Raw genomic sequence first — 27,832 nt, forward strand, 5'->3', positions numbered from 1 at the left:
AAGTAGAAGCTGAAATATATATCTCTAATCTCAGAGCTAAGGGAGTCACGTTTCAAGCTATTATTATTTGGTATGTATAGTACTTTCTTTCACTCGAAAAAATTCAGCTCGTGAAGGACTTGAACCTCCGACCTCCTCTTATTATCAATTTTAATTGGATGCTCTAACCGCTGAGCTAACGAGCCGTGTTCATATGGTGCGAATAATCCATATGATTTTAGAAGCGACGTCACAATAGGTGATAAGTAATCAAGAGATAAATTTATATTCAATAAATACACAGATAAAATACTTCCATAATAATTTTGCAGTTTGTATTTACCAGCTCTATATGTGTGGATCACGGTTAGATAATCTTTGATTAAACCAAGTATACATAATAATCGACAGAAAAAATTGAAATCTTCGGCACATTCGCAGATATTAAAAATTTATAGTTTTCATAATTGCCATACATAGTTTGGTAACAAGACAATTAATTTACATAATTTGTTAATTCTATTTTTATAAAAATACGTGTTTTGCTGACTCGAAGCTTCTTTAAATGGGGCGCGTTTTTAAATGAATTCTCTCATCGATTTCCCAAAGCGCATGTCACATTTCCCGCCATTTCGGTTATTCGGTAGTACCGCGACGCCATTGTTGTAAGGCGAACGTCACGCGCCCATTCAGCCAAAGATAAGACAAAATACAAATTACTAAAATAAAAGCACAAGATAAATTTTACAAATATAAAAAAATTACATTAATTATCACGAACAGGTATAATATTTTTATCATGATTTTTCGATATTTGATATCGGTATAGGATGACTGTTACGTAGAGGTTATGAGTTCGTAATTTGAATATTGGATAAAATCCTAATATTTATTTAAAAAGTGACTTTTTTTAGTTTTTTCGCATACTCTCTAGATTGGTTTCGATATCTCTTTTGTAATTTTAATTTTATTTCCGTTCTAAAAATATAAATCAGTGCTTTTCAAACAAAATTTCCTTGTATTATGTCTATTTTTACAAAACATTTGATATTATCTACTTTGTGTTGTAAAATTCCTTTTGCGTAAAATTATTGGCATGGAGATAATACTTTGGAATATGTAAGCACATTTCTAAATATTTCTTTCAAGATTTCATTCGCTGTTAGATGTTTACGAATCGATAGTACGAAGGTATCAGTTTGGCAACTTAATGTTATCTACCATAGACGAATCTAAGACATCGATTAAATACTTTTTAGGTGTAAATGAAGATAAGTACATAGAGACTAATTGTTTACGTACAAGTAATCGATATTTAGATAAGACGAGCACTGATCTCGCGGATATTTGATAAACACTATGCGTATTATCATATCAAAGGGCATTTTCGGAAAGCTTTAAGCGATTTTTTTCATGTTAATGAATATGAATCGGAAACAGCGTAATTTTTATAGCTTATATTGTTCTGTTTACTTTTATGATGATTTAAGTTGGTAACATCCATAATTTTAAAAATGTCTTTAAATTAATGGTGCCTGGCAATAACTATTTTTACCAATAACAAAAAAAAAAAAAAAAATGGGTGCAGTATTAATAGTACATGAAAATATGATTAGACCTATTATAAGAATTATTTCTAATGAATATTATTTCATCGATTGTTTTAAACTAAGGAATTAGGGCGTTACAAGTTTACTTCTACTGATGGCATTATACAGATTATAAAAAATATTTGAAATTGATGATAACAATATTTAAGTTTTTTTACATAATTAAGTAATTTTAATCTGCCTGAAAAATCATTATAAAAATTATAACGAGAAGAAATATTGATTTTCTCTCCGATTTATAATTCTTCCTCCATGCTAACATAACGATATTTGACTTAATATATTGGCATTTTACCACAGATTAAGCAATAGTTACAATTCAAATTTTAGTCGGTAATTTGGTAATTAAAAAAAAGGTCGGTAGATGGTAATTTGAACATTATAATTCTGTGATAGTCCTAAATAGGTACTTATGTGTTCTGTTTGTATATATTTGTTTGGGGAAATTTTATGTATTATTTTCATTTTGTATCTTTCATATTAAGAATTTATTTAATATGAATTATTAGTTGATAATGGTCATATCGTAGCTTAATAAACAAATTAATGAAGACGGGTAGATAGTAATATAGTATAATTAAAAGAGCATAAATACGAAATAGAAATATTTTCATTTGGTATTTGGTTATCTGGGGCACAGATTAATTAATGACAAAAAGCTAATCTTGACTGAGACTTATAATCATCTCAATATAAAGGGAATTCAGGTGGGCATTTAATTACTCTGTGGCCGCGTAAGAATGTCGTTCATTTCTAGTTTAAAATTACGGAATTCTCTTATTGGCTGAATGAAGGAAAATTTAGGCTTGAATCAAAACCTTTGCTGTGGTTTGGTTAATGAGTTTTAGAGATGAGGCAGCGGCTTTAAGTACGATTTTCCATCAATCGGAATTATTTTAACCGACTTCAAAAAAGGAGGAACTTATCAATTTGGCTTTATTTTTTTACTTTCCTACCTCAGACCTTTTGACTGGGTACATAAGATATAGACCGAACATACATAAGATAAAGGCCAAAGGAAATTGACTAGGTACTTACACATAATATTGCCATAAATTAATAACATTATTAATTGGCTGGTATCACTAATACTTTGTATCTTAGGAAACCTAATCTTATACTGGTAATCAACAAATTTAAAACAGTACCTACCACAGATAACATAATTCTATAATATTATGTTATCTGTTGTAATAGTAACTGTTATTATTTAAACATTCTTCATCATATTTCAATATAACAAATATTTACTATAATAGAATTCCTGTATCGAAAAAATTGACTACAATAGAACAGGACTCCCAATATCGTTAACTCAATACGAAATATATAAAGGCAATGTATCATATACGTAGGAAAACATAGATTAACATGTCTTGCGCCCAGCCTGCACGCGTGATGAAATTTTAATGGTAAATAATGGATTCCGATCAGGTAACTGTTTTAGGTTATTCGGCGACCTTAGGTCTACATTGAATACTAAATGTATTGAACTATTATTATACGGTAACTCGACAGTTATATTGTCATTGTAAATAATAGAGGCGATTAGGGCTTGTTAGATGCTTATGGATTTTCTTGAAATAGGATGATTTTTCATTAATTGTAATGATACGAAAATTCTAATATTATTGCTGTGAAAATATTGATATTTATTTATTAATTAACAATTTAGTGGCGGATAAAACAGATAAAATCTTAAATTAAAACCAACACAAAGAGCAGCTTTCTCACTTAAGAGTGATGTCTTCCAGCCAACCCATTATGTAGCGCTTGTAAGTTGTAGACAATAAAAATACTGATAGGAAGAAAATTTTGTGCTATTTGTATTAGGTGTTTTGAATTATTCGGTTGTTATTTTTTTTACAAATTATAAACATTCCATTTAAGATTCGTTTATTATAAAGGGGTATTACTTATATATTCAGACGCTGTGGTAGCGCTGGTTTATCTGAATTAACGCCAGGACATTGCGATATGTCAAGTTACCACTATGAAATATTATGACGTATACTTCGATATCGGTTTGACACGTTCCTTGTGAAAATATGGTCCAAATTCAAACGCCTGTGAGACGTTTATTGTATTACTTGTGCTTTTAATCCGAAAAAAAAATTATTTGAACGGATGAAATGTTAACATGTTTTTACATTTAATCATATTAATTTAATGTTTACCGATTTATTATGTACTGATTAGACTTAGACTATGTATGGATGTATTATGTACTAGCTGCGCCCCGCAGTTTCACACGCGTATGGCCGTATCCCGTTGGAATATCGGGATAAAAAGTTGCCTATATGTTATTCCAGTTGTCCAACTGTCTACGTACCAAATTTCATTGCAATCGGTTCAGTAGTTTTTGCGTCATAGAACAACAGACGCACACACATCCTTACAAACTTTCGTATTTATAATATTAGTCCGACTTTTCGTAAAATCCTTACTTTAACATAAATTTGAAAGTAAATCTATCTGTCTGTTTCTTCTAAACGCCGAAACCACTAAACTGATTACAAAATTTTAAATTTCAAAGTGATATTTAGAGACCCGAAAAAGTACATAGAATGGTTTTTATTCCGGAAAGCCCACGGAAACGGGAACTATGCGGCTAAAGCGAAAAGCTAATGACTATATAATATAATACAAAGTCGCTTTCTCTGTCCCTATGTCCTTATAAATGCTTAAATCTTTAAAACTACGCAACGGTTTTTTATGGATGGCTTTTGTTTCTATGTTTATATCTATTAAACTACTCCGAATTTAACGCGTGCGAAACTGCGGAAAGCCAATCAAACATATATTAAAGTAACATCTAACACGATTTAGCCGAAAAAGTTCGTATTTACAAGTACGATGGCGTATCATTTGCATATATCAATATCGTAAGAAGGTAAGGTACTTGATCAAGATATAAAACTTTTTATATGAAAGCACAGTTTTACTGCTTTCCTATGAAGCAAGCTTGAATATCTAAGTCATTAGGCCTGAACTGCTTACAGAGGCGAGCGGTATTGATTTCAACTTGTGATGTAGAATTATCTCTTGAGATCTATGTATTATACCCTGAGGAAGTTGCTGAGTATAATTATACTTACACTAGCTCTTACCCGTGGTGTCGCGCGCGTAGAAGGTTACGTTATATAGTTTAATATATCTTTGCTATTATCATGGCTATTAATTTTTTGGTACCTTATTAGTTTGATTTGTTTTTCCTTAGTAGGTACATAATTTATTAAGGTTTATTAAGGTTATTGCAATAACACCTAGTTATTTAGTTAAGTTAAGAAGTAGTATATATATTAGAAGTTTTATACATGTGTTTGTGTTGCGAATAAAAAAAAAATATCCTTTTCGGAAAATAATTACCAAATTACTCCATGTACTTACACTTTAGAATACCCATAGTTGAATACTAGTTATGTGTAAAAAACAAATCTGAATTGGCTAAAATGTTGTCAGCAGAATTAAATTTAGATATGTAATGTATCCTAGCAGGATATACAAAGCAGTATGCACCTTATAATAACATAACGAAATGTAATAGAAAATTTTAACCTTTTCACCTAGAAATTGCATCTGCTTATTATATATCTATCAGTAAATATATAATGTTAAATTTAAGTGATCGCAGAACGCAGGCCCCCATTGCAGTATTGTAATGGAACCATGTGGTAATCGATAGATAATGATTACCTATTGTTAATGGATGAACACATTATGTGAAAATAGCAGCTTGTTGTACGTTATTTATTACGATAAATATTAATATCTCGTTTCTACATAATACGGTGTACATTTTGATATGATTTGATTCATTCGTTCCAAAATCCGTAAACAAACGGTATCAATATAATAATAATCAAAGATGTTAAAAGTTTATAATAATTATGCTATTTAATTAATCGCAACACAAAATACCAGTGAATATAAATTTGAGAAGCACGTAAATCTTAACCAAAAAAAAGAACAATATGTTTATCTTCTATTCGAATTGCGAACTTTAATTTATTTCCACATTCCAAAAATAATATAGCTAACTGATTTAAATACCAACACTAAAAGTGCTTTTATTCCAGCCAACCAAAATGTTCCCAAAAAAATCGGTAGCGTTTGAGCGAAAGTTCTAGTGCGCAATTCAAAAGTGTATTTTAGTGCAAGTGAGAACCAGTGACATGGAGAAGGTTAGCTGATCGAAGGGCCAGCCGCGCTCGCCCAGGAAACGTTTGATTCGACGCATCATGGTGAATATATTTCAAAGTACTAGAAATCGAAGCTTCTATTTCAGTTATTATAAAGAGGAGAGATTTGTTTGTATGTTACGATTGAACTGAAAACTATTCGATCGATTTTAAAATATCATTTAGTATTATGGGAAGTTACATTTATTTAACGAGTAACAAAGTCTATTTTTATATTTAACTCGAGCGAAGCCAAGTTTAGCGGCTAGTTTACAAAAAATATATATCGAATACTGACTTCGTCTGCTCTCAATAGTGATATTTTTTCGCCATTTTTCTGCAAAGGAAATATCCTAATAAGATAAGAAGCTTATCCAGCGCTGAATGATTTTTGGAATAGAGAAGGACAGTTTATATAAAAAGCATACGAATAAAAGAGTATATGTAATAAGTAAAAATTATGTTAGAAACTATTATGTTCGAGTTAAAATGTTTGTATGACAACGTCGGTAATATTTTAATAGTAAAAATTATCCTATACTGTATTCCATCGTATACCTATCATGAGTAATGTCACTAAAATGTCAATGAGAAATGTATTTTATAAGCCACAGAAGTATTTTACGTATGCATTGTTGGTCTATGATATCATATTTAGTCATACTGGTTTTCTGGGTTATCTAAATTTAAAAGAAGCTATTTAATCATAGTGTACAACGGTATCAAATTAAAACCAAACAAAATCATATCTCGTAGACCATACGACAATACCCTTTCGCAATTCTCAGACAAAGAGACCCCTTTTTATGATCTCTAGAGTAAACAACCGCTATATGAAATAAACAGAACATAAAAAAAAACTTGGCTAACCAAACGTAACGGTTTACAGCTTTGCTGGGATAACAAATGATATATTTTGAAAGCAATTTTTACGTAATAAATAAAGTAAGGCTGATGTAACCAGGGTTATGAATACAGCTTTTAAAGGGAATACACGTGGATCGTAATTCCTCGACAATCGTTGGCTCAGATAAAGAGGTCAAAGTCCATTTGGATACTAGAATATTCAGTATTGTAAATCCTACTTAGTTTCAGTATAGATATGGACGTTAGAATTTAAACTACGCCAAACAATTTTATTCTGGTACTTCGGTAGTTCGGTAAATGTTCATTAATTTTTATTGACCATGAATTAATGTCTTACATAAATGATTGAAGAACAAGCCTTCAAAATATATCAATAATTATTTAAGTACTATATGTAATTAAAACAGACTAAGTTCCAACGCTACTTAATTTTTATGTAACTGCAGAGTTATCTTTAAAAGCAGATTTATTCCCCAGCAAGTGTTCGGCGAGTGGGCCCAAGTAGAGGTGGTGGAGTTGGTGAACGATGGTTCAGGCCTTGCGTTTGGGATCGTTGGCGGGCGGTCGTCGGGCGTCGTGGTCAAGAGCGTGCTGCCGGGCGGCGTGGCTGACAGGGTGAGGCCCAATCCTATTTTTATTTTTTTTTTCTTTTTATGTGAGGAAATCTTATATTAACCCACGGCTCCCGGGACAAGGACTAAGGCAAGGGACTAAGACCCCCTTTCTCCCTTAAACATCTCATTAATAAGTTAATATTCAGCCTGTGACTGCTGATAAGCATTAATTTTTTCTTTGCAGTAATATCTGGAGTTGTAAAGAATAATTAATATTGCTATATTTTAATACTTGAATGTTATATAAATGTTTTTTGTCTAGTGTTATTAAAGTCTTACACTTTAATAATTCTAATTAACTTAGCACTAATTTCCTGAAATAATATCATAAGATTGGCAACTTATACAAAGCTTTATATTTTATTGTGGCTGATTACGAGTATTATCTAGGCCATTAGAAGGCGAAACGTTTTATATTGTATCATGTGCCTATGCATCATTGTTTATTAGTAATATATAATAAAACAATGATCAACGTCAAGTATGATAAAGTACAATTTGATATTTGTTCCACATACCAATTCTTGGCAAAACGACGGAACTTTTTTCATTACCACTGGGCAACGTACCAACGATATTTCGCTTGTAATGTTAACGTTTTCCTCTTGTATAGCTACCGCTCCAAACAACAGTTTTATCGATGCAGTAACTATTGAATTCTCACTCAATTCAAAGCTTTAGGCAGCAACGAAACGTGAAATATCGAGAACACTGGGTAAACGACAAATGTAACAGTTGCAGCAACCTAAATATTTCACAAAAAAAGAAACTATTTCAAAGCGTTTCATCCATCACAGAGGTTAAACCGTTCCACAATGGACGTCCTAGATATTTGAGCTAGACGGACTCGAACGAAAACTTATTTGATCTAGCACGTTTTGACTTGATCTTCGTTCTTCGTTCGGATTTTGTAAATTGAAATTAAAGTAAAAGAATATGGATTCAATTTAGATTTTTTTTTATTAACCATATAATGGTACATATATACTGAAATGAATACGGCATAACTTCATCCCAGCGCAGCATAGGAAAACTATAGTAACGGTTAATTTCGCATTTACATTATAAGTCATGCTTAAATTTATCTACTTTACAAACCGCACTATGTTAATATTGTCTTAATATAAGGAATAAAGCGTAGACTAATTTAAAGTTCTACAATCAGACCGTATGCTGAGGTAAGAGGGTAACAACTAGGGTTGATGCTTCGCTATAAATTGAACGAAGTTTCTTTACAAGTTTGCTTATGTAATAAATACGAAAGGGGTAAAAACTTATGTAAGCGATATGCGGCAACATATTACATATTATCTAAAACGGTTTAGTGTTTCACATTCTGTTAAATCTACTCTTCCGGAGGCCCATTCCGTCCCAGTCCATTCCTTCTTTCCAGTCGTTAATCCATTCCTTTTCCCTTACCCCAAAAAAGCGGGCAGCGCATTCGCAGAGGCCCTACCTTTGCGAATGTTCATGGGCGGTGGTGATCGCTTACCATCAGGCGAACCAGTAGCTCAGTTGCCCGCTATGACATAAAAAAAAACTCTTTTTATCATAATTCTTTAAAAAAAAACAATAGTGCGAACAAATAGTCAACAGACAAAAAATAAATGAAACCAAACGGATGGCACCAGGTCTCAAATAAAAAAAGGATCATACAAAAACGCTTCACCCAGTCGAAGGTTCAGAGACAACATATCCAAAAAAATACAGTCGAAGTGAACCTCAACCAAAACAAATAATTACGACAAAACAGAAATAAAAAATGTCACGTCTATCGATTGAAAACCCACGAAGTAAGAAAGCAAAAAAGTCCAAAAAAAACCTTCATTTTTGGGACATCCGTTGAAAACGGTTGTGAAAATCGAAACCCAAAAGGCAAAACAAGTGAAAATATTATACTAGGCGCATTACTTATTTTAACCAAAGTCTATATAAAATTATTGTCACGAATATTGAGGAGAGGAAAATATGGATATAATAACAATCCACCATGAGTTTCTAAATTATATTTATGAATAATTACATTGAAAATCTTGAAGACACATAAACAGAAAATTTGCCTGAGTAAACTGTAATATAAAACAGCTTATCGCTTTATCCTAGTCCTACTAATATTATAAATGCGACAGTTTGTAAGGATGTGTGTGTGTTTGTTGCTCTTTCACGCAAAATCTACTCAACCGATTGCAACGCAATTTGGTACATAAACAACTGGACAACTGGAATAACATATAGGCAACATATAATCCCGATATTCCTACGGGATATGAACTTACGCGGGTGAAACCGCGGGGCGCAGCTAGTTTTTTAATAATTCTGGAATAAAGCACGATTTTATTTAATACCTTACATAGTCTCTGCAATTTTAATTTGAAGTTCGTCGCGACTTATAAGTTATTAACCTTGTTAGAACGTCTCTTCCTAAAGAAAACTTTTAAACGCGATAATACTCGTATAGTCGGAGACATTAAATTTAGCAACTTTTTGTTGCGTCAGAAATTGGAAATGAGGTTTATATATGTATTATGTTATCTGTGGTATAGTATTCCTCATTTTCATCGTATGTATGATAATGAGGAACGCTATATACATATATTATGATAAGTCTAATTTGTAATTAGAAAACTGCCCTTATTTTTAGTCGACTTACATACAAGGTTAGATGAATAATATAGATAGTGTTTGTTTTAACGGTAATAAATATTAGCAAAAATAAAACGCACGGATTAACCGTTTAACGGATTTTAAACTTGATTTATTTATTATATTATTAAAACGTCAGGATAAATAATATAACAATAAAATCTGTGATCATCGTCTTTATTTTCTATTAACAGTTCAAGGAAACATACAGTTAAGTCGAACCACGAGTTTCGCATTTTTTTTTTAAATATAATATACTAGCTTCGCGTCGCGGTTTCATTCGCGTAAGTCCGTATCCCGTAGGAATATCGGGACAAAAAGTTGCCTATATGTTATTCCAGTTGGCCAGCTGTCTACGTACCAAATTTCATTGCGATCGGTTCAGTTGTTTTTGCGTGAAAGAGCAACAAACACACACACATCATTATAAACTTTCGCATTTATAATATTAGTAGGATTTAAAAAGGAGTTTCATAATTATTCATTACTTGAATAATTATGAAACTGAAGATAGCAAAATAGAGGTAGCCTAACTGTATTAAAAGCAATTATGTAAAGTGACGACGCTCCCATTCCACATACGATAATAGCCCGTATTGTTTCAATTTATCATAATAAATGTGTTTATTGTTCCACGAAGCAATAACCTTTAGAAAGCGTTCAATAAGGGATGCTCGGTGGATATTATGTGTCGCTGTTGGGTTTTTATTGTCTTGTATTCTTTCTTAAACGATTTATTAAGCTATGCGGTATGCATAAACATACGTTATTAAAAACCTTCTGTTGGCTGAATACTATTACACTAATACTGAATGAATAAGCTATTTATAAAAAAAAACCCCATTTACAAGATTTTACAAATAACTAGCTGTTGCCTGCAGCTGCGCCCGCGTGTCTGAAGAAAATTTAAATGGAAATGATAATTTTTACCAACGTAATAAGTAGCCTATATTACTCTCTTCTTTACTATCTCTCAACAGAAAAATCTGACGATATTCGCTCGAAGTAATAAAAAAGACAAGCAACCACACATTTATATTTTATAGCTACTCCCCGCGGTTTCACCCGCGTAAGTCCGTATACCGTAAGAATATCGGGATAAAGAGCTTTGCTTATTTGCTATTATGTCCAGTTGTCCAGCTATCTACGTACTAACGTATTTCATTGCAATCGGTTCAGTAGTTTTTGTATGAAAGAGTAACAAACACACACATCCTTACAACTTTTCGCATTTATAATATTAGTAGGATAGGATTAGTAACATACCCATAAATAAACATCGATCAGTGTAACAGGTGTGAAATTTACTTCATATACCACGAGGGAGTTAGGAACTTTCTCTAAAAAGAGGCAATGTTTTACATAAATCTAGATACGTATCTCTGTTGTGTTTTAAGGCTCTTTTCACGGCTAATTCAGTTGTACTGTATTTTATCAATTAGATACTCTTTTATTTTCAGATAAATAACCATATTTTGTATCGCATGCATGCGCATGCATTAGTTAATACAAGGGCGGACTCTGAGCTAGTGAATCACCACCGCCCGTAAACATTTGCAGCGGTAGGACCTCAGCAAATGTGTTGGCCGTTTTTAAGGGTTAAGGGATAAGTTTGGATAAGATTGGTATAAGGAAATAGACTGGGAATGGTGAGAAAATTACATTATTCACCGAACGAAACATAGTATTATGCTACTAGTTCAGGGCGATCTTCTGTGATGTGTTCCAAGGCACGAGCTAGCCCAAATCTAAGTGTGCTCCACTCTCACATTCAAATCCTTGACAATTGTTTCAAAGAAGTCTGTTTTTTTGAGTATCGTTAAAAGTAATTGTAGCACAGAACCAAACAATCAATCAAGCCCACAATTAAAGTCCTACATGATACATTGCGTTGTAAATCTAACGCAGATGGTTAACAAAGCTGTAACGAAACGAATTTATAAACAAATCCCGAGGTAAGGGAAGTAGGTAATTGTGTAAGCCATGTTAAAATTGGACACTTGTTTTTACGTTACTTTTATAAATAGATAATGTGTATCGATATTTGGGAAACTGAGCTTGTTATCTTATACTTGTATTTTATGTGGAAATTAAAATAATTATGTCGTTGAGTTGTTTGTGTCGTTATTTTTGAATATATAAAATAGAGTTGTAGCTATTACAGCATGGATGCATGCTTGAGTTGTTGAGCTGTATGGATTTTAATGATTTTTCGATGAGGTTGGATTTTAACTCGCGCCATAATGATAGGTGAGGCCCTTCAGTGGCTGAAGGGCCTCCACGATCTAGTCACGCCATGATCCACGTGTGCAATCGAATGTCTGATCTTTCAGGGTACGAGCCTAAGCCTTAAGGCATATTATTCGCTCTCATGTAACTCGGAGCCGGAGACTCATTTCCTTACCCTTCCCAGTCCATTCCTTCTCTCCAGACGTCAAATCTTTCATTATTTTTTACCCTATAAAAGCAAGCAAAGCAACATTCACAGAGATGCTACCTCTGTGTTTGATGGCGATCGCTTACCATCAGGCGAACCACCAGCTTAATTGCCCACTATGTCATAATAAAAAAGGTAATCAAATTAACGATTAAATCCTCAGGATGGGCGTCTACGCAGCGGCGATATGTTACTGCGCATCGGCGCGGTGTCAGTGGTGGGGATGTGCGCGCGGCAGGCGGCGGCCGTGCTGCGGCAGTGCGGCGCGTGCGTGCGCTTGCTGGTTGCTCGGCCGGCGCATAGTAATATGCAGGTGTGTTGTTTTTTTGTTTGTCTTGGTCTAGCTATAACCGACCGCGGATAAATAGTATGTTATTCGTAGATGTAAGTTGAATGGTATAATATATATACATAACTTTAAAAATCAGTAGTTTTCCAAACAACGCATGTGAAATTGCCCTCAAATCAAGCAGATTTCGCGCTGTATTTTGTTTTTAGTACCAACACTACAGTTTACAGTATCCAGCAATATAGGACTATGATGATAATTTCTTCTTTAAAGACATTATCTATTAGCAAATACATCAGTGAATTATAAGAAATACGACCTGCGAATGCTCAACGTCTAAAAACAACTGAAATTCCACATAACTTTAATCAATTGTTATTTTAGGAAACATAACATTTCCAACGAATGCCACAAGAATTATTCGTACAACTTTTAATGGCAGATAACAAAAACAGAGATGAATAATTTAACAATCCATAAGCTCTCTTGTCAACTTCAACGTCGAAATATTTCTAATAAAACTTTATCACTTTCATTTTTAATGCCAGATATAAAATCCGGAATTGAATTATTCCTGCATACAAAATTCTGAATACTTGTCCGTAAGTAGCAACTAGATACTCTTCTCTCACAATGCCTTTCATGTCCAATCATCCAAAATTGTTGCCTATGTTACAGTTACTTAAGTAAAATCATGTGTGTATTTTATATTTTTATATCAATATTTTCTTTCAACTTAATTGCAATGTGTTATTTATGTTGCTATTAGCGGTCCGCCCTAGCTTCGCCTGTGGTATATATTTTATAGTTTATGTCACTGAGTGCAGCACAGAAGGTGCAGCTTTCTACTAAGAAAGAAAGCATTTTAGAACTAGGTTTAGTGGTTTTTCTTGCACACATTAGGGTTAACACACAAAAATGCAAATGTTTCCTCTGTATAATATTGCTTTACAGTGCGTCATAATCAAGCAATCGTTTATTTTTTATACAATATTAGTCTCTTACCGATAGTAATTATATACCAGCCCCATAGATATCCTATATGAATGACCATTCGGCTCCAACTAACCAGCTCATGGCTTCCCTAATCAGAGTGTCTCTCCATCTAATGGGGTCGTCTTAGGCTTTATCTAACATGCACTTTTTCCATTCGATAGAAGTCTTTTTCCCGAATTGACTATTAAATCTACAGGTTTGCGTCATTTATACACGCAGTACATATATGAATGACGCGCTACTCTGAATTATAGTTCACACAAGAGATTGCTTGAAGAAAAATTAAATGTAGCTGTAATTTCGTATCATCTTTTCAAAGCACAGGAGTCTGCTTATCATTTTCTTCTAGTAAGGAGACTCGCGAATTCTCCTGTGTCATAAAAGAACAAAACCTCGTGCTATACGCAAGAAACCAGTTAATAAATTGCATAACAAAATAATGAAGTTCACTTTTATCGGTATCCCTTGTTACCACATCTACGCTGCGCTATGTTAATTACTCGACGCTCCCACTCTCAATTTATATTAAAACATTTATGCCGACCCTATGGAATTTTCCTGATATGAACGACAGATGACGTCATGTAATTAAACGATGTTTGTTGAAGGGCTGGTATTTATGCAAATCTTGAGATTTAGCAGTCAATTTTATACATTTTTTATGAGGGAAGATGTGCTTCTGTGTATAGTAGGGTACTGTAGGAAAAATATGACCTATTTTTCCTAAACATCTATTATAATGTAATAATGTAATGACTTATTTTTCCTAAACATCTTAATGGTTATTCGGGGTAGGTACGCTTGGAGTGAGAACATTGTAGCATTCTCTTGTAAAATACAGACATTAAAAGTGTATGATTTTAGTGCTTAACAACTTTATATAAAAATTCAACAGTCTGTTTTTACTCAAACAGCGACTTTAATATTAGCTTTTTTAATCTATGAAATAAATCCTTCTTTATTTCAGCTTCGTAACTTTATAATTGGAAAAGGTATCATAGAAAAGAGATATATTAATATTATAACCTGTTTACCCATTCAAAAAATATCATTTTATGTTTCTTCCAAAACCATATTATAATTAGGTCAATCAATTGCTGTTTTTAACTTCACAAACATGGATACTATTTTAACATAAATTTAAACATGCAAAATGCAATATTATTCAACTTACGAAATATAAGTATGGATATAATAACAATCTACATTGAAAATCTTGAAGATACATAAACAGAAAATTTGCCTGAGGAAATGTAATATAAAAAGTCGCTTTATCCTACTAATATTATAAATGTGAAAGTTTGTGAGGATGTGTGTGTGTGTGTTTGTTACTTTCACGCAAAAACTGCTCAACCGATTGCAATGAAATTTGGTACGTAGATAGCTGTACAACTGGAATAACACAGGCTTTTTATCACGATATTCCTGTGGATACAGAATTACGCGGGTGAAACCGCGGGGAGAGCTAGTACTGCCATACAATCGGAAAACATACGCTTTCGCATAATTAATATTAACTGTTTTATTTTTATAACTAGTATTCTGACCGTGGCTTCGCCCGCACAATCAAAGGGAAATACTGTCACATAGGGTTTTACCGGTTTCTGCTCCCGGATTCCCGGGATATAAATTATCCTATATCATTTCTCGGCTCTCAAAATACCTACCATTACCATATTGAATACCATTGTGTACATGTAAATATAATTACAATTGGCTCAGTGATTTGGACATGAAGAGGAGAAAGACAGCTGTCTGTATAGACAGACAGGCAAATAGACAGACAGACAGACATATAGACAGGCAGAGATATATTCTCATTAGTAGATATAGACCAATTTGCATAAGAAAGTTGTGAATTTTCCTTTGAAAAAAGTCAGTGGAATTTTCCTGCCACGGGAAATGTGTCTGCAGTCGATTAATTAAGTAATATCCGATGAAACCGACGCTTATGGAAGCTTCAGTGACACTGATTAATTGAATGTTATCCATCGATGAGTGGATTAGCGGCTTTAATAATATTGTTAATACTTAGCAAGCGTTGTATTGATCACATAATTGTGGCCACAATATTAACTTTGCAGTGAATCAATTCTAAAGATATGTTGAAATAGTGGCTATGTTGTTATGTTTTTGTTTAAAATAAATTATGTTGTGTTTTGGTGCCTTGTTTTTTTTTAATCTGTATTTTAAGTTGTTAATATGTTAACAAATGTAAAATAGGAACTTTAAAATGGAAAAATAATGGACTTTTTATTTTACAACACATTTTTTTTCGCTTACCGATAAGAACTGTATATTTTGAATGTAAATTTTTATAGTATTATTTTCCTTGCTTTAAAATTTTTACCTACCTCCTTTTTAGTTATATTGTTTTCACGCGTTCTGTTTGTTGCCTGGAATAGATCACTTGACAAGGCCGCCTTATGAGTATTTTTTAGTATAGCTATTGTGTTTATTGTACCCATTGTTGTAATTTTCGCGGGAAAATAAGAAAAATTATGATATGAATGATAAAAAAAACAATTAAAACCCGATTGTGACATGTACAAATACTTCTCAGTCGCTGGGTGCATCGCAAGCGCCGATAGTTCCGTCTCGCTTACTCGCAGACCCCATAGAGTTGGAGAAGAGACTGTCTGATGCCGGCCATGATGGGTTTGGTGCGCTCTGTGAGGACACCACACCGGTAACACCACCGCCCACCATCATAGAGGAAACCTACCATCATAGGGTAAGAGCATTTGTAATAGAAACTCTTATTTCCTTTCAAATGTGTTAGCTTCTGTTTTTAAAAACACATTAACATGTGTGATCAATAGTTCAGCCACTCGATAATTCGATCTGGACTATAATTCGATCTATATATTTAATATCTAATTCTAGAATCACACAGTTGGAATCGAATAGATTGATATATTATAGGAACTTGTCTTAGCTATAAAAGCACATTCAATGCCCACAACCACCTCACTCAAAGGATAGTAGTATAAAAATATGTCTGAAAATAACTAGAGATACACACTGAAACATTTTTTACACGGCCTTATATAACATTTCAATATTGGAATCAAGCACGTTTCGGCATGAATTGGGCCAGCTCAGATCGGTTTAAATTAAGCATCCTACTGTGTTTCGTTACTGAGTGGGAGAGCCGGCTACTTTTTCTCACCCCAGTCCATTCTCTTATTGCCGTCGGCAATCCTTTCCTTATCCCTTACCCCTTAAAAGCGAGCAACGAAATTGCTGAGGCGCTAACTTTGCAAATATTTATAAAACCAACGAATAAAACCTTCATAAACAACAAGAAGACGTTAATCAAGCTGATACTTCCAGCCGGTAGCGTCCATAGTAGCAGTAGTACCGCGTGAGGCGCTCGCCCCCTCCCCGCGCCCGCCTCTCATCCCCGCACCACCACCGAAAGTTCCACCACCATTACGGTAAGTATAAAAAACTAGCTGACCCGGCAAACGCTGTTCTGCCTTACTCTTATCATTTAGGAGTATGAAAAATAGATGTTGGCCGACAGACATACCTTTACATTCTCAGACATACCCAATACGCACACAAAATTTCACAAGAATCGCTCCAGCCGTTTCGGAGGAGTTCGCTAACTAAAATTATGACAATGGGAATTTTATATATCACATATTGAAATACATGTCCAAACTATATTAATTCAGAAACGAATGTCCAACTTAAAAATAAATACACCTAGTGAAACAGGTGTATTCAATCGACTTTCTTTATAAGAAGGTGATCAATCTTCTGTGTCCTGCCAGACCGAGACATTTTTTGACCCCTCGTTCTACTCTTACGTGTTAATCAAATTTGTATACATATATCTGTTATTAATAATTAATATTTATGATTAAAAAAGGACCAAAAATTTGCATTATTATTGTCGGTCTAAAGCAGCTTTTCTAATACATATATAACAATACGAGAATGTAATATCATATTACATTATTGCCCTGTGGTTATATACAAAATTTCTGCAAACAACTACAGTAATAATAAAGAATTTTATTTCTTGTTAAACTATTTTTCCATTAGTGTTCTCGAACGTTCCAGAATCTCCTATAAAATGGAACATTAGTATGGCTAGCGGATCGAACTCACGCTGAGTTATATGAATGTCTTTTTCTCGTAAGATATGAACTTTTCTAGAACTTTTACATTTAAAAGGCATTTTATATTACCTTTTGCTAAATTTAGTACTATGCACGGTGTCTGCACTTTGAAATTGAGTGGAGTTAATAAAAACATATAATAGTGTTAATAATAAAACAAATTTGACTCTGACGTTTTTTATATTTTTGGCATAAAATTGATTGTGTTTGAAGAAGTATTTACGGCAAATTCCATCTGAATTTCTTTAGTCTCAATGATAGTACACAATGAAATTTGTACCACATAAATATTTTCGATGTCTAATCTAGGCAATTAGCTTTTCGACCGACAGAGACTTCGGATAACAGAACTATCGACTTAGAAGATTTTTTATTTAATAGCTGGTACCTCCTGTGTGGTCCCAATTAAATTTGGTCTAGTTTTGATAATTTTAATGCGGTTTTTTTTTAATTATATTTAACTAATACTGGTATCTTTATAGGTTGTTTAGTCTTTAAACAATTTGTGCCACAGTAAAAATGTAAATTGGACGAAGTTTACTTGATTATACAATCAAATAGTAATAATACTTATATTTTTTGACTAGTATCTGATATTTTAATTGTAATTTATGTCATGCCTATCTATAAAAGGTAATGAGAGGTTATGTAATCTACAAACTAATACATAATACTTTAATATTTGAATTATAATTATTATAAATAAATACTATTCCCTCAGATTGCCCTTAGATATGGCGGTTCGAGGTACCGGGGAACCAGAAACGATAAGCTACGAAGTGGACCTAAATAAAGATTCAGCGTTAGGTCTAGGCATAACAGTCGCAGGATATGTTTGTGAACAAGGTATGTTATAACAATTGGTACTAAATGTTATCCGACTGTGCAAGAAAGGTGATTTAATGTATGTTTTTTATGTGTTAAGCGTGATTAGCGTAATGGATGTTGTGTTAAGAGGTGATATTGGGTTTTTATAAATTTATGTAAATTTCATAGAAAAAAATTAATTTCGTATGTATTTTGTTAATATATGTATGTATATATGTTATATAAATTAAACTTGGGAAGACTGTATATGAAATACAAAATTCAAATATCGAAAGATGAAAATATTGAAACAGAAAAATAAATATTGTTTCTAGGTATTATTACATAAATGTGATTGGCTATTTGCTTTACCTTTATTTTTATATGACATAGTTAATTAGTTAATTATGATGTACTATGAACACCAATTTAAAATTTCAAATAAAATATATTACATTAATATTTAGTTACGAGTGGTAAGTTAGAAGTTTGAAATGTAAAGATGGCAGATAATTGCTTAAAACTTCCAACATCAAACGACAAACTTATAGTAATTATGTGAATATAAATTAAACTTGGGGAGTCTGTCTATTATTAGATATCAACGAAGGGGAGGATATTATGACTATTAAATATATATTTATTTATTTGTTAAGTATAGGAAAAGCAGTGGTGGCTCAGTGGTGAGAACCTCCGACTTCAAAATCGATAAGTCGGGGTTCGAGACCGGGCGAGCGTGCAGGAAATAAATTGATTTTTCAATTTATCTGCGCATGTGGATAACATCACCACTGCTTAAACGGTGAAGGAAAACATCGTGAGGAAACCGGCATGTCCAAGAATTAAAAGTTCGACGACATGTGACATCTGCCAACCCGCACTTGGCCAGCGTGGTGGATTATAGCCTGAACCCTCATAGGAGGCCTGTGTCCCAGCAGTGGGAACATATATGGGCTAATGATGATGATAGGAAATGTATTTCCTTTCCAACCAGGTTGCCTGTCAGAGATTGCCCTTAAGCAATAAGGCCGCCTCTTGTACAAATGACGCCTTTTTTCTGTTTATTATATAATAAGTACTTAGTCGGGTTTATCGATTATAATTATCGTTTATCAAATATAGAAAGCATTTCTCTTTATATTTGATAAAATGTTGATGTAATAATATAGAGAAATTTTCAATGTATCACTCTATAATGTTGTTTTATAATCCATTTCTAGAGGAATGCGATAATTTATATCAGGCTTGCGGTTCTTTTAATCAGATTAGAAAGAGAAACCCGCAAAAACTTTGAAAGCGCGGGTGAGAGAAGCGATTTGACGTGATTGCAAATCCATATTAACATATATAAAAATGAATCCCTATTTCCCTTTGTTATGCCATCACGCGTAAACGGCTGGACCGATTTCAAAAATTCTTTCACCATTAAAAGCAATTACACTGAGTGACACAGGCTATATATGTATCACGTGTGAAACCGGGGCGAACAACAAGTCTAGTATAATTCTACATGTTTTTTACTGATACTTACTATAGCTGTATAGCAAATATAAGTAAGGAATAGTAATTAAAACGGAGTCTTTCAATGCAATAGTATAAGAAAAGAAAATATGATTTACGACATTTTAGCTTTAATTGCTTACATTTTAAAGTTCTTACTTTTTTTCCATTCGATGTGTTTTGGAAATGTAATGAGTCAAAAATGTTTTTCCTCTTTTAGATGGCCAGTATTTGTTAAAAGTTTTCATTGTCATCATCATCATCAGCCCATATATGTTCCTACTGATGGGACACAGACCCCCTATGAGGGTTTTAGGCCATAATCTACCACGCTGACCAAGTGCGAGTTGGCAGATGTCACATGTCGTAAAATTTTTGATTCTCAGACAAGCCGGTTTCCTCACGATGTTTTCCTTCACCGTTTCGAGCAGTGGTGATGTTATCCACATGTCCAAATAAATAGTAAAGTATATTTATATCCTGCACGCTCGCCTGGTTTCGAACCCCGACTAATCGATTTTGAAGTCCGAGATCCTTACCACTGAGCCACCACTGCTTTTTCACTGCAAAGTTTTACTTTATGTAAATTCTACACAGGATTAGAATGGATCACACACACACCGTCGCATTATTCGTGATTAGACTTCCTTTTATAAAATTGCCTACCAAAAGAACGTAGTCACGGTAAAATATCGTGTAATCTTGATAAGTGTTATCAAGAACACGAATTTATCTCCGTGTAAACAATATATTTTCGCTTGATGAGAGTGAACATTGTACAGATATATTGCGGTTGGGACAAGTTATGAAAATGACATATTCTTTTAGTATTATTCTACGATATTGTGTGTAGTTTTTGTCCGCGGCTTCGCACGCGTTGTAGTTTGATAGATGTAAACACATTTAAAACTTTCTTCACTCTATCTAAAAAAACGCATCAAAATCCGTTACGTCGTTTTAAAGATTTACAACTACGCAACAAAAAAGACATTAGGTCATAGCGATAGCTGGAGAAAGTGACTTTGTTTTATACTATGCTGTGATTTTATTTACTGGGAGATGATCAACAGTATATCGAGTTAAAAGATATTAATGCGTTAAAGTTTCTTCAGAATTCTCTAGTTTAATGTAAAAAATAGAAAGGTTTAATTTTGGCTTCGTTCTTGGTACATATATAGCGTATAAGCTCTCGGAGATCACTCGTATATCCAGTGTAAAAAAAAAAAAAAAATAGGCCCAGAAGTTTCTGAGATTAGCGCGTTAAAACAAACAAACCCATTAGCTTTATATTATTATCAGTATAAATGTAGATTAAATATGTATTATTATATTTTTTTTTATAATTATTAAGCCTGCGGTTTCACTTATGATATCTGAATATAAGATATAACCAGTTCATTAAATACAGATTAATTTAGAGAGAGATACACATAACAAACCTTGAATTTTAATCTATTACTTTTTATAAATAACACTAACAACATTCATTAAAAAAAAGAAACAGCAAAACTTTTTTCTAAACCTTTATAAGCCTGTGGTTTGTACCAAAATCCAATTTATTTAAGTAATGGACATTACAGGTGCCTTTCTTGGTAATTTGTTACCTTGATTGCTATTAAATACTCTTCTTTCATATAATATATATAAATAATATAAATAATGTGTACTAGACCCACCCTTGCTCTCTGGTAATTAAGAAAGGAAGTTATAAATGGCCTATAACTAGAGGTCTCTGCGTATAACGCGTCCATTCATTCAGTAAAGACAGTCTTTATGTCATGGAAACCAATATATATCTATGTTTGTAGGAAAATATATTGATGAGATGCTTATTATGACTTGTCTAATATGACGTAATTCGATAAATGCGTTAATAATTTGGTATACAGATTGTTAAAATAGAACTTGGTCTAACTTTGACCACCGGTCTGTTCCACTCGTTATAAATGAAATGTATTTGGATTTATGAACCTGTTTTATACTAGCTCTCGGCCCTAGCTCCGCCTGGGATGAAGTTTATTGCTAGTTTTTTTAATAGCTTACTCAATTAGAGACGAGTCCAAAAATAATTATAGCTTGTTCTTGAGCTCTCTTTTAATAATAATGTTGTTGAATAAAATATTGTATTTCAGAGGAATTAAGCGGTATATTTGTGAAGAGTATCAGCACTGGTAGTGCTGCAGACCTCTGTGGGAAGATACAAGTCAACGATAGGATCGTTGAGGTGAGTTGTGTGAATGAATGAATACTAGTTAAACTGTATCTTCGTTGGATGGTAGTTTGGGTATCAAATGATTCGTATTCATTTTCGTTATTCATAATCTCATTCATTCTTTTAATTTTTATTTTTTCATAATTTTAACTATACCGTTATAATTAATATATAAACATTTTATTTTAACCATTCTGACTTTTGTTTTAAATGTAAAATAGTTTATCATTTCTTTATATTATGTTTATCACAGTTTTTTTTTTGTCAAAGCTTAATGAAACATTTATTTCTAAAACTATTTTATACCTTCGTATAGTAACAAAGTGTCTAAAGAATTCCTCTGTATAAAACAAAAAAAAAAAAAGTAAGCTAATAAATATCACCCAGCTTATAAAACTCTAGAATAATGTTCGTGAAAAGATTTTCCCATTTTCCCGTGATTTATGCAACCTAATAAGGTAACACAGGCGGTTGGTAATTATCATGGAAAAGGGGAAAAAAAGCAACGAAAAGTGTTCGTTTAATAGATCCGTCAAAACTCGTTAGTCGATCTCAGGGATGGATTTTATTTTGGGCCTCTCATACGGCGCCCTACAGTTATCTTTTTTCATACTTTTGTGTATGGACTAATCTTATGAAGTTTATTGATGGAAAGTATCCCATTTGTTGAAATGTCATTATCTCTTATTGGTATGTACTTGACTATGTTGTCAAATTCATTCGAAAATTCGCTTAACAATATCTGTATCTTCTTTTACGCATAGTTTAACAATTTTCTTTATATTCAGTATAGTTTAATAATAAATAAACAAGATAATAGGCACATTTGGATTTTAGAACTAATTTTTTTTTTTAATCTTTACAATATCTTAATAAAATATACGATTAAATATAAGAAAATCTTTACTTGTTTATTGCTTGCTTTTTATTAGTTACCCAAGGGTACCACCATTTATACAGTCAATAATACTACAACCAATCTTAATTGACTGTGCCCAACATTGAGTATAAATCCATTTCTTTTTCTACGTCACAACGACTCCTTCAAAAATTGGGACCCATTCAGAATCCGTCCTCCATTGTGTTTTATTGTGAATCGAGTGGCGTGTAATTCTATCAATTGGATCCTACAAACAGTTCTTGTTGTACTGTGTACAATGGAACAATAATTAGGAGTTGTATTGTATTCAGCGTTATTAATATCTCAAGTGCTTTACACATGGAATTCGTATTGTGACTAATATTATATCGAATTGTTATAACTGATATGTCGAAACTGGGTCACGTCTCTGATGTAGGAAGTTGCTTTATGAATCTGTGATACTGATGAATGTTTAAAGGGGGGGGGGGGGGGGGGGGGTGAAAGAGCGTTGATCGATTATATTTTTGTTCTAGTGGCCATATATCAGTAGCTAAAACATTACCATTTTTTATAATCGGAAGTGCAGTGATTGTTTTATATTGTGTCTTTCTGATGCAATGTTATGTAACAATATAAGTAGTTGGTATTCGGGGGTTTCGACAATATAAATAGGCTTTTTTGGTACATTTATCACTGCCTTTCATTTTTGTTTTTTCACACTCCTTTCACAAAAAACTAACCGGCCTTCATTTACACACTAAAAAGTTTTGAGATTACAACTCCCAAAAAGAATAGCAGTCGAATTGAATCCCCTTTCTCTTTTTAAAGTCGGTTAAAAATGCAAAATATCCATGCTTAACTTGCTACTTTTTTAGTATACGTAATGCAGCCCATATTTATTCGCGTTAAAGCACCGGTCATTAAGGTTAATTAAAAGAACAAACCACAAAAACACATCTGCACAAAACGTGGCGAAATTAAAAACAGTTTCAATAGAATAGTTTTCATTACTCAACGAAAGTTCTAGATAGAGCTAAATATATGCGCTTCGTACAACCCACAATTCGAGTTCAGCTTTAACAATAGAATTGCTATAATGCAGTCCTCCGATAAAACGTCCATTGAGACACTGTTTACTTTAAAGGACGTACAAACAGTATGAATAAATTTAACTTTGATAATAGAAGTTTAGCATAGCAAAGGGGAAATATGTCTTTTGCGTATTCGAGCATATTTTTAAATTTCCAAGCCTTTTTTTATATCACAAAAAGGCAACAGCAAATGCGTTATTGATGTCGAGGTAACAGGCGTAATTGATGAGTTACGATCTATACTGTATGGGAGTATATAGGGTTCTGATATGAAATGTTTTTAACAAACACGTAACGTGTGCCAATTAGGTTGTTACTGAAGTAATCTCCCTGGAGGGAGAAACGATCTATACATTTTTGTACAGAAAAGATTGTTTTTGTAATGAATGAACTCGTAAACTACTTATCCACTTTTAAAAATTATATCACTAGATTACAAGCTATACTATTCCTGATTGGAAGGCTATTTTTTGTGTTAAAATGATTATGAGTAAGCTTAAGTCGAGTAATTTTTTAAGGCACGACTCTGCTTAGACATGTTTAAGGACGTAGTAATAAAAATCGATAATGATAATTAATTTAAATGTAAGAAGCTGTGATAAAACCAATGCGCAATGCAGTATAGCATCCGCATTGTTCAACAATAGATTTGTTTGTGGTTTATTTGGGTCGAGTGATAAATGAATGGGAAAATTGAGAAAAATACTCTTTTCAGACATTACGCGTGCTTGATTTTAGTATTATTGAAATTCAGGTCACGTAGAATAAATACTTTTTTTTGTGATTTAGTATAATAATTAGGTTACGTTTTAGGTAACGTTTTATGCAATATATCGCATTATATTGAAACAAAAGTTGTAGAACAGTGTTGCGTTAAAGTTTCAGAGTCGTATGTTTAAATAAATTATACAACTAGCGCCCCGCCCCGGCTTCGCACGGGTGCAATAATGCTTGATATATACATATAAGTTATAAACCTTCCTCGTTACGGACTCTATACATTATAGAACCCGCATCAAAATCGGTTGTGTAGTTTTAAAAATCAAAACATAGATTAAACAATAGGTAATTTAGATAAATTCTATACACATCAAATGTACAATATAAATTACCGTCTTGTGCATTTATGTAAATTTAATAAAACATGAGAAATATTTGAAAGAAAAGAAAAAATTTGATCACGAGGCGGGATTCGAACCCGCGTTTTATGCCAAACCGTAGCAACACCTAGACTCTCGGCCACCCGTGATCAAAAATTTCTCATTTGTAAAGCATTTCAATGCCAAAAAACTAAAAATTAAATTAATAAAAACGTGATAAAAATTCTGCTCACTTGCTTGGAATTGTAGCAAAACAAACTAAGCACAGGTTTTAACTTGGAACGATCAACCAGCGCTTCCGTTGGGACCCTTTTGTAAAGTTTTGAAGCTGACATGTAAAATGTAGATGTTATTTGTTCTTGTTTGGTTTTATATGAGTATTGTATTTAGGAATTAAAGAGGTTTTCATCGATTTAAAATGAAATTAATTAATTTTTTCATGTAATCTGGCATTCTGCCCATGTACGCTCTCATGTTTCTATAGTATCCGACATATCTCAATCAATTATAAAATGGTTAATGCCTTTAAAAATGATTTAACTTCTTAATTATTTCTGTTACATTTACATACGTACCTATTTAATGTTTAAGATTTTTTGTCTTGATCTTTACGTTCTGTCTCTTGATCTGCATTATTGTACAAAAAAAAAAATCCATTGTACTTTATCATTGGTTAACATTTTAAAACTAAAAACAATTAATCAACTTTTCATTTCTAGCTGCGTCAAAGTCTGGTGCAGCATAAATGTAATGAAATAATTACTAAGATATAAAATGCTTTAAAACGAGATGAAAGTCTAAAAGTAAGTTATATTATTTAAGACATTTTGCACAACACAGCAAAAATAGACGCGGTTAAAACCGTTGTAAGGTCTCTCGCTTCTAAATGTCATTTTATTTCATCATTTGAAGAGAGAGTTTTATTTTGTTGCTAATCTTTTAAGAGATTGAGGATTCAAGTGGAATTTTATAGATCCCAAATTGGACCTTCATCAAATTAATAATGTGAAATACTTCATAGAAAATGCGGGTGTGTGCCCGATTAATTACTGTTAAAATACGTTTGAAGAAAGAATCATGTTTTAAATATTCACAGTTGCATTACGCCTTCATACAATTACATTAAAAGCGCCGCGTATCGCAATGTTTCGCTTCCACTCAAATCCCACAAACATTACTCACGGAAAGAAAATTTTGAAAACATTTCATAGTTATAATAAAAATGAATTACGGAGCACGTTTCCCTCGTTCCGTTCCATAAACATACGTATTCCAGATTTAGATGAGTGACGCAGGTTGTTAGAGGATTGTAATCCACCAGTTTTGTTGGAAAACATACGATTTCTAGTCGGGATATGATATTGAATAGTGGTATTTGCGGTAGATTATTGTATTGCCTATAGCGTTACGTGTTAGCGGACTGTGACGTACGTATGTGTGAATTGGTGCAACTCGTGTTTGTCGCAATTGTTTGGTAAATATAGTTAGGTGTCGCCCAATTTAACTTGATGTGAACTGTCGAATGTTTATATATTTAATACTTGAATATTTCGTGTGAAATATTTTACATTTTATATAAATTACCTTGATATTTCTGCATTACAGATGACATTGACTATAATACGAGTATATTAGTTTAAATATATTTCAATTTGATTTTTCAAATTCCAAATTATTATTAAATGACGCTTGATAAAGATACAATTTGATAATTGCTGGTGGTTTGATGATGAAAATATAATAAAACATCTCATAGAAAATGATAAAATGAAGCCATTAATCTATATAACAAAATTGGTTCAATGACATAATCGTAAAATGATATGATCACACATGCATGTACTTTTATATCACCAAGATTTAGGTTAATCCCCGTTTTCACGTCAAGCAACTGACATTAAAGATTTATAGTGAAAACGTAAACAAAAACTGTGTAGCGACTGAGTAGGGCTTTGTTTGAAGAGTTATTCAGTAAGCTGCCTCGTTAGTGTACCACTTGGTATTGTTAACGAGTGTGGGGCGTTAAATCTTTGGGGCCCCTTATATTTTAATATCTTTTACTTTATATAAGAGACATCGCCTTTCGCGACTGCATTTGGGTAATTTGTTTATTCTATTAAGTAGACAATTCTTTCTAAAAAGTATGTGTATGTTTTTAACTTTTTAAACGAATTCAAAAATGAACTTGATACTTAGACGAACTTTATGAATGAAGTTTCGAATTACACATATATATATATATATATATATATATATATATATATATATATATATATATATATATATATATATATATATATATATATATATATATATATATATATATATATTATATGCGATAAGGTCGCCAGTAGTATTATTAATTGATTTATGCGAAGTCGGGTTTTTCACTTCACATATCAATTATTTATACGAAAAGTTATTTTTAACACGTTTTGTTAGCTTCACTTGTACGTTTTTATTTTTCTATGTAACCGACTCCTTTATATTCAATTTGACAAATAAATTTGA

General features: G+C 32.6%; 1 protein-coding gene across 1 annotated transcript in view; it reads left to right on the forward strand.

Annotated features, from left to right (window-relative positions):
• The first annotated feature begins 647 nt into the window (after positions 1–647).
• Positions 648–27,832, forward strand: part of LOC119836666 — a 121,244-nt gene continuing 94,059 nt past the window's right edge. The window contains exons 1-8 of the mRNA XM_038362059.1: positions 648–762; positions 5,669–5,833; positions 7,115–7,252; positions 12,495–12,644; positions 16,180–16,350; positions 16,953–17,056; positions 18,471–18,595; positions 22,189–22,280. Coding sequence (XP_038217987.1) covers positions 5,831–5,833; positions 7,115–7,252; positions 12,495–12,644; positions 16,180–16,350; positions 16,953–17,056; positions 18,471–18,595; positions 22,189–22,280 — 783 coding nt within the window. The 5' untranslated portion in view covers positions 648–762; positions 5,669–5,830. The remainder of the gene's footprint in view (positions 763–5,668; positions 5,834–7,114; positions 7,253–12,494; positions 12,645–16,179; positions 16,351–16,952; positions 17,057–18,470; positions 18,596–22,188; positions 22,281–27,832) is intronic.

This window comes from Zerene cesonia, chromosome 25, assembly GCF_012273895.1.
Source record: "Zerene cesonia ecotype Mississippi chromosome 25, Zerene_cesonia_1.1, whole genome shotgun sequence".
Lineage (NCBI taxonomy): Eukaryota > Metazoa > Arthropoda > Insecta > Lepidoptera > Pieridae > Zerene > Zerene cesonia.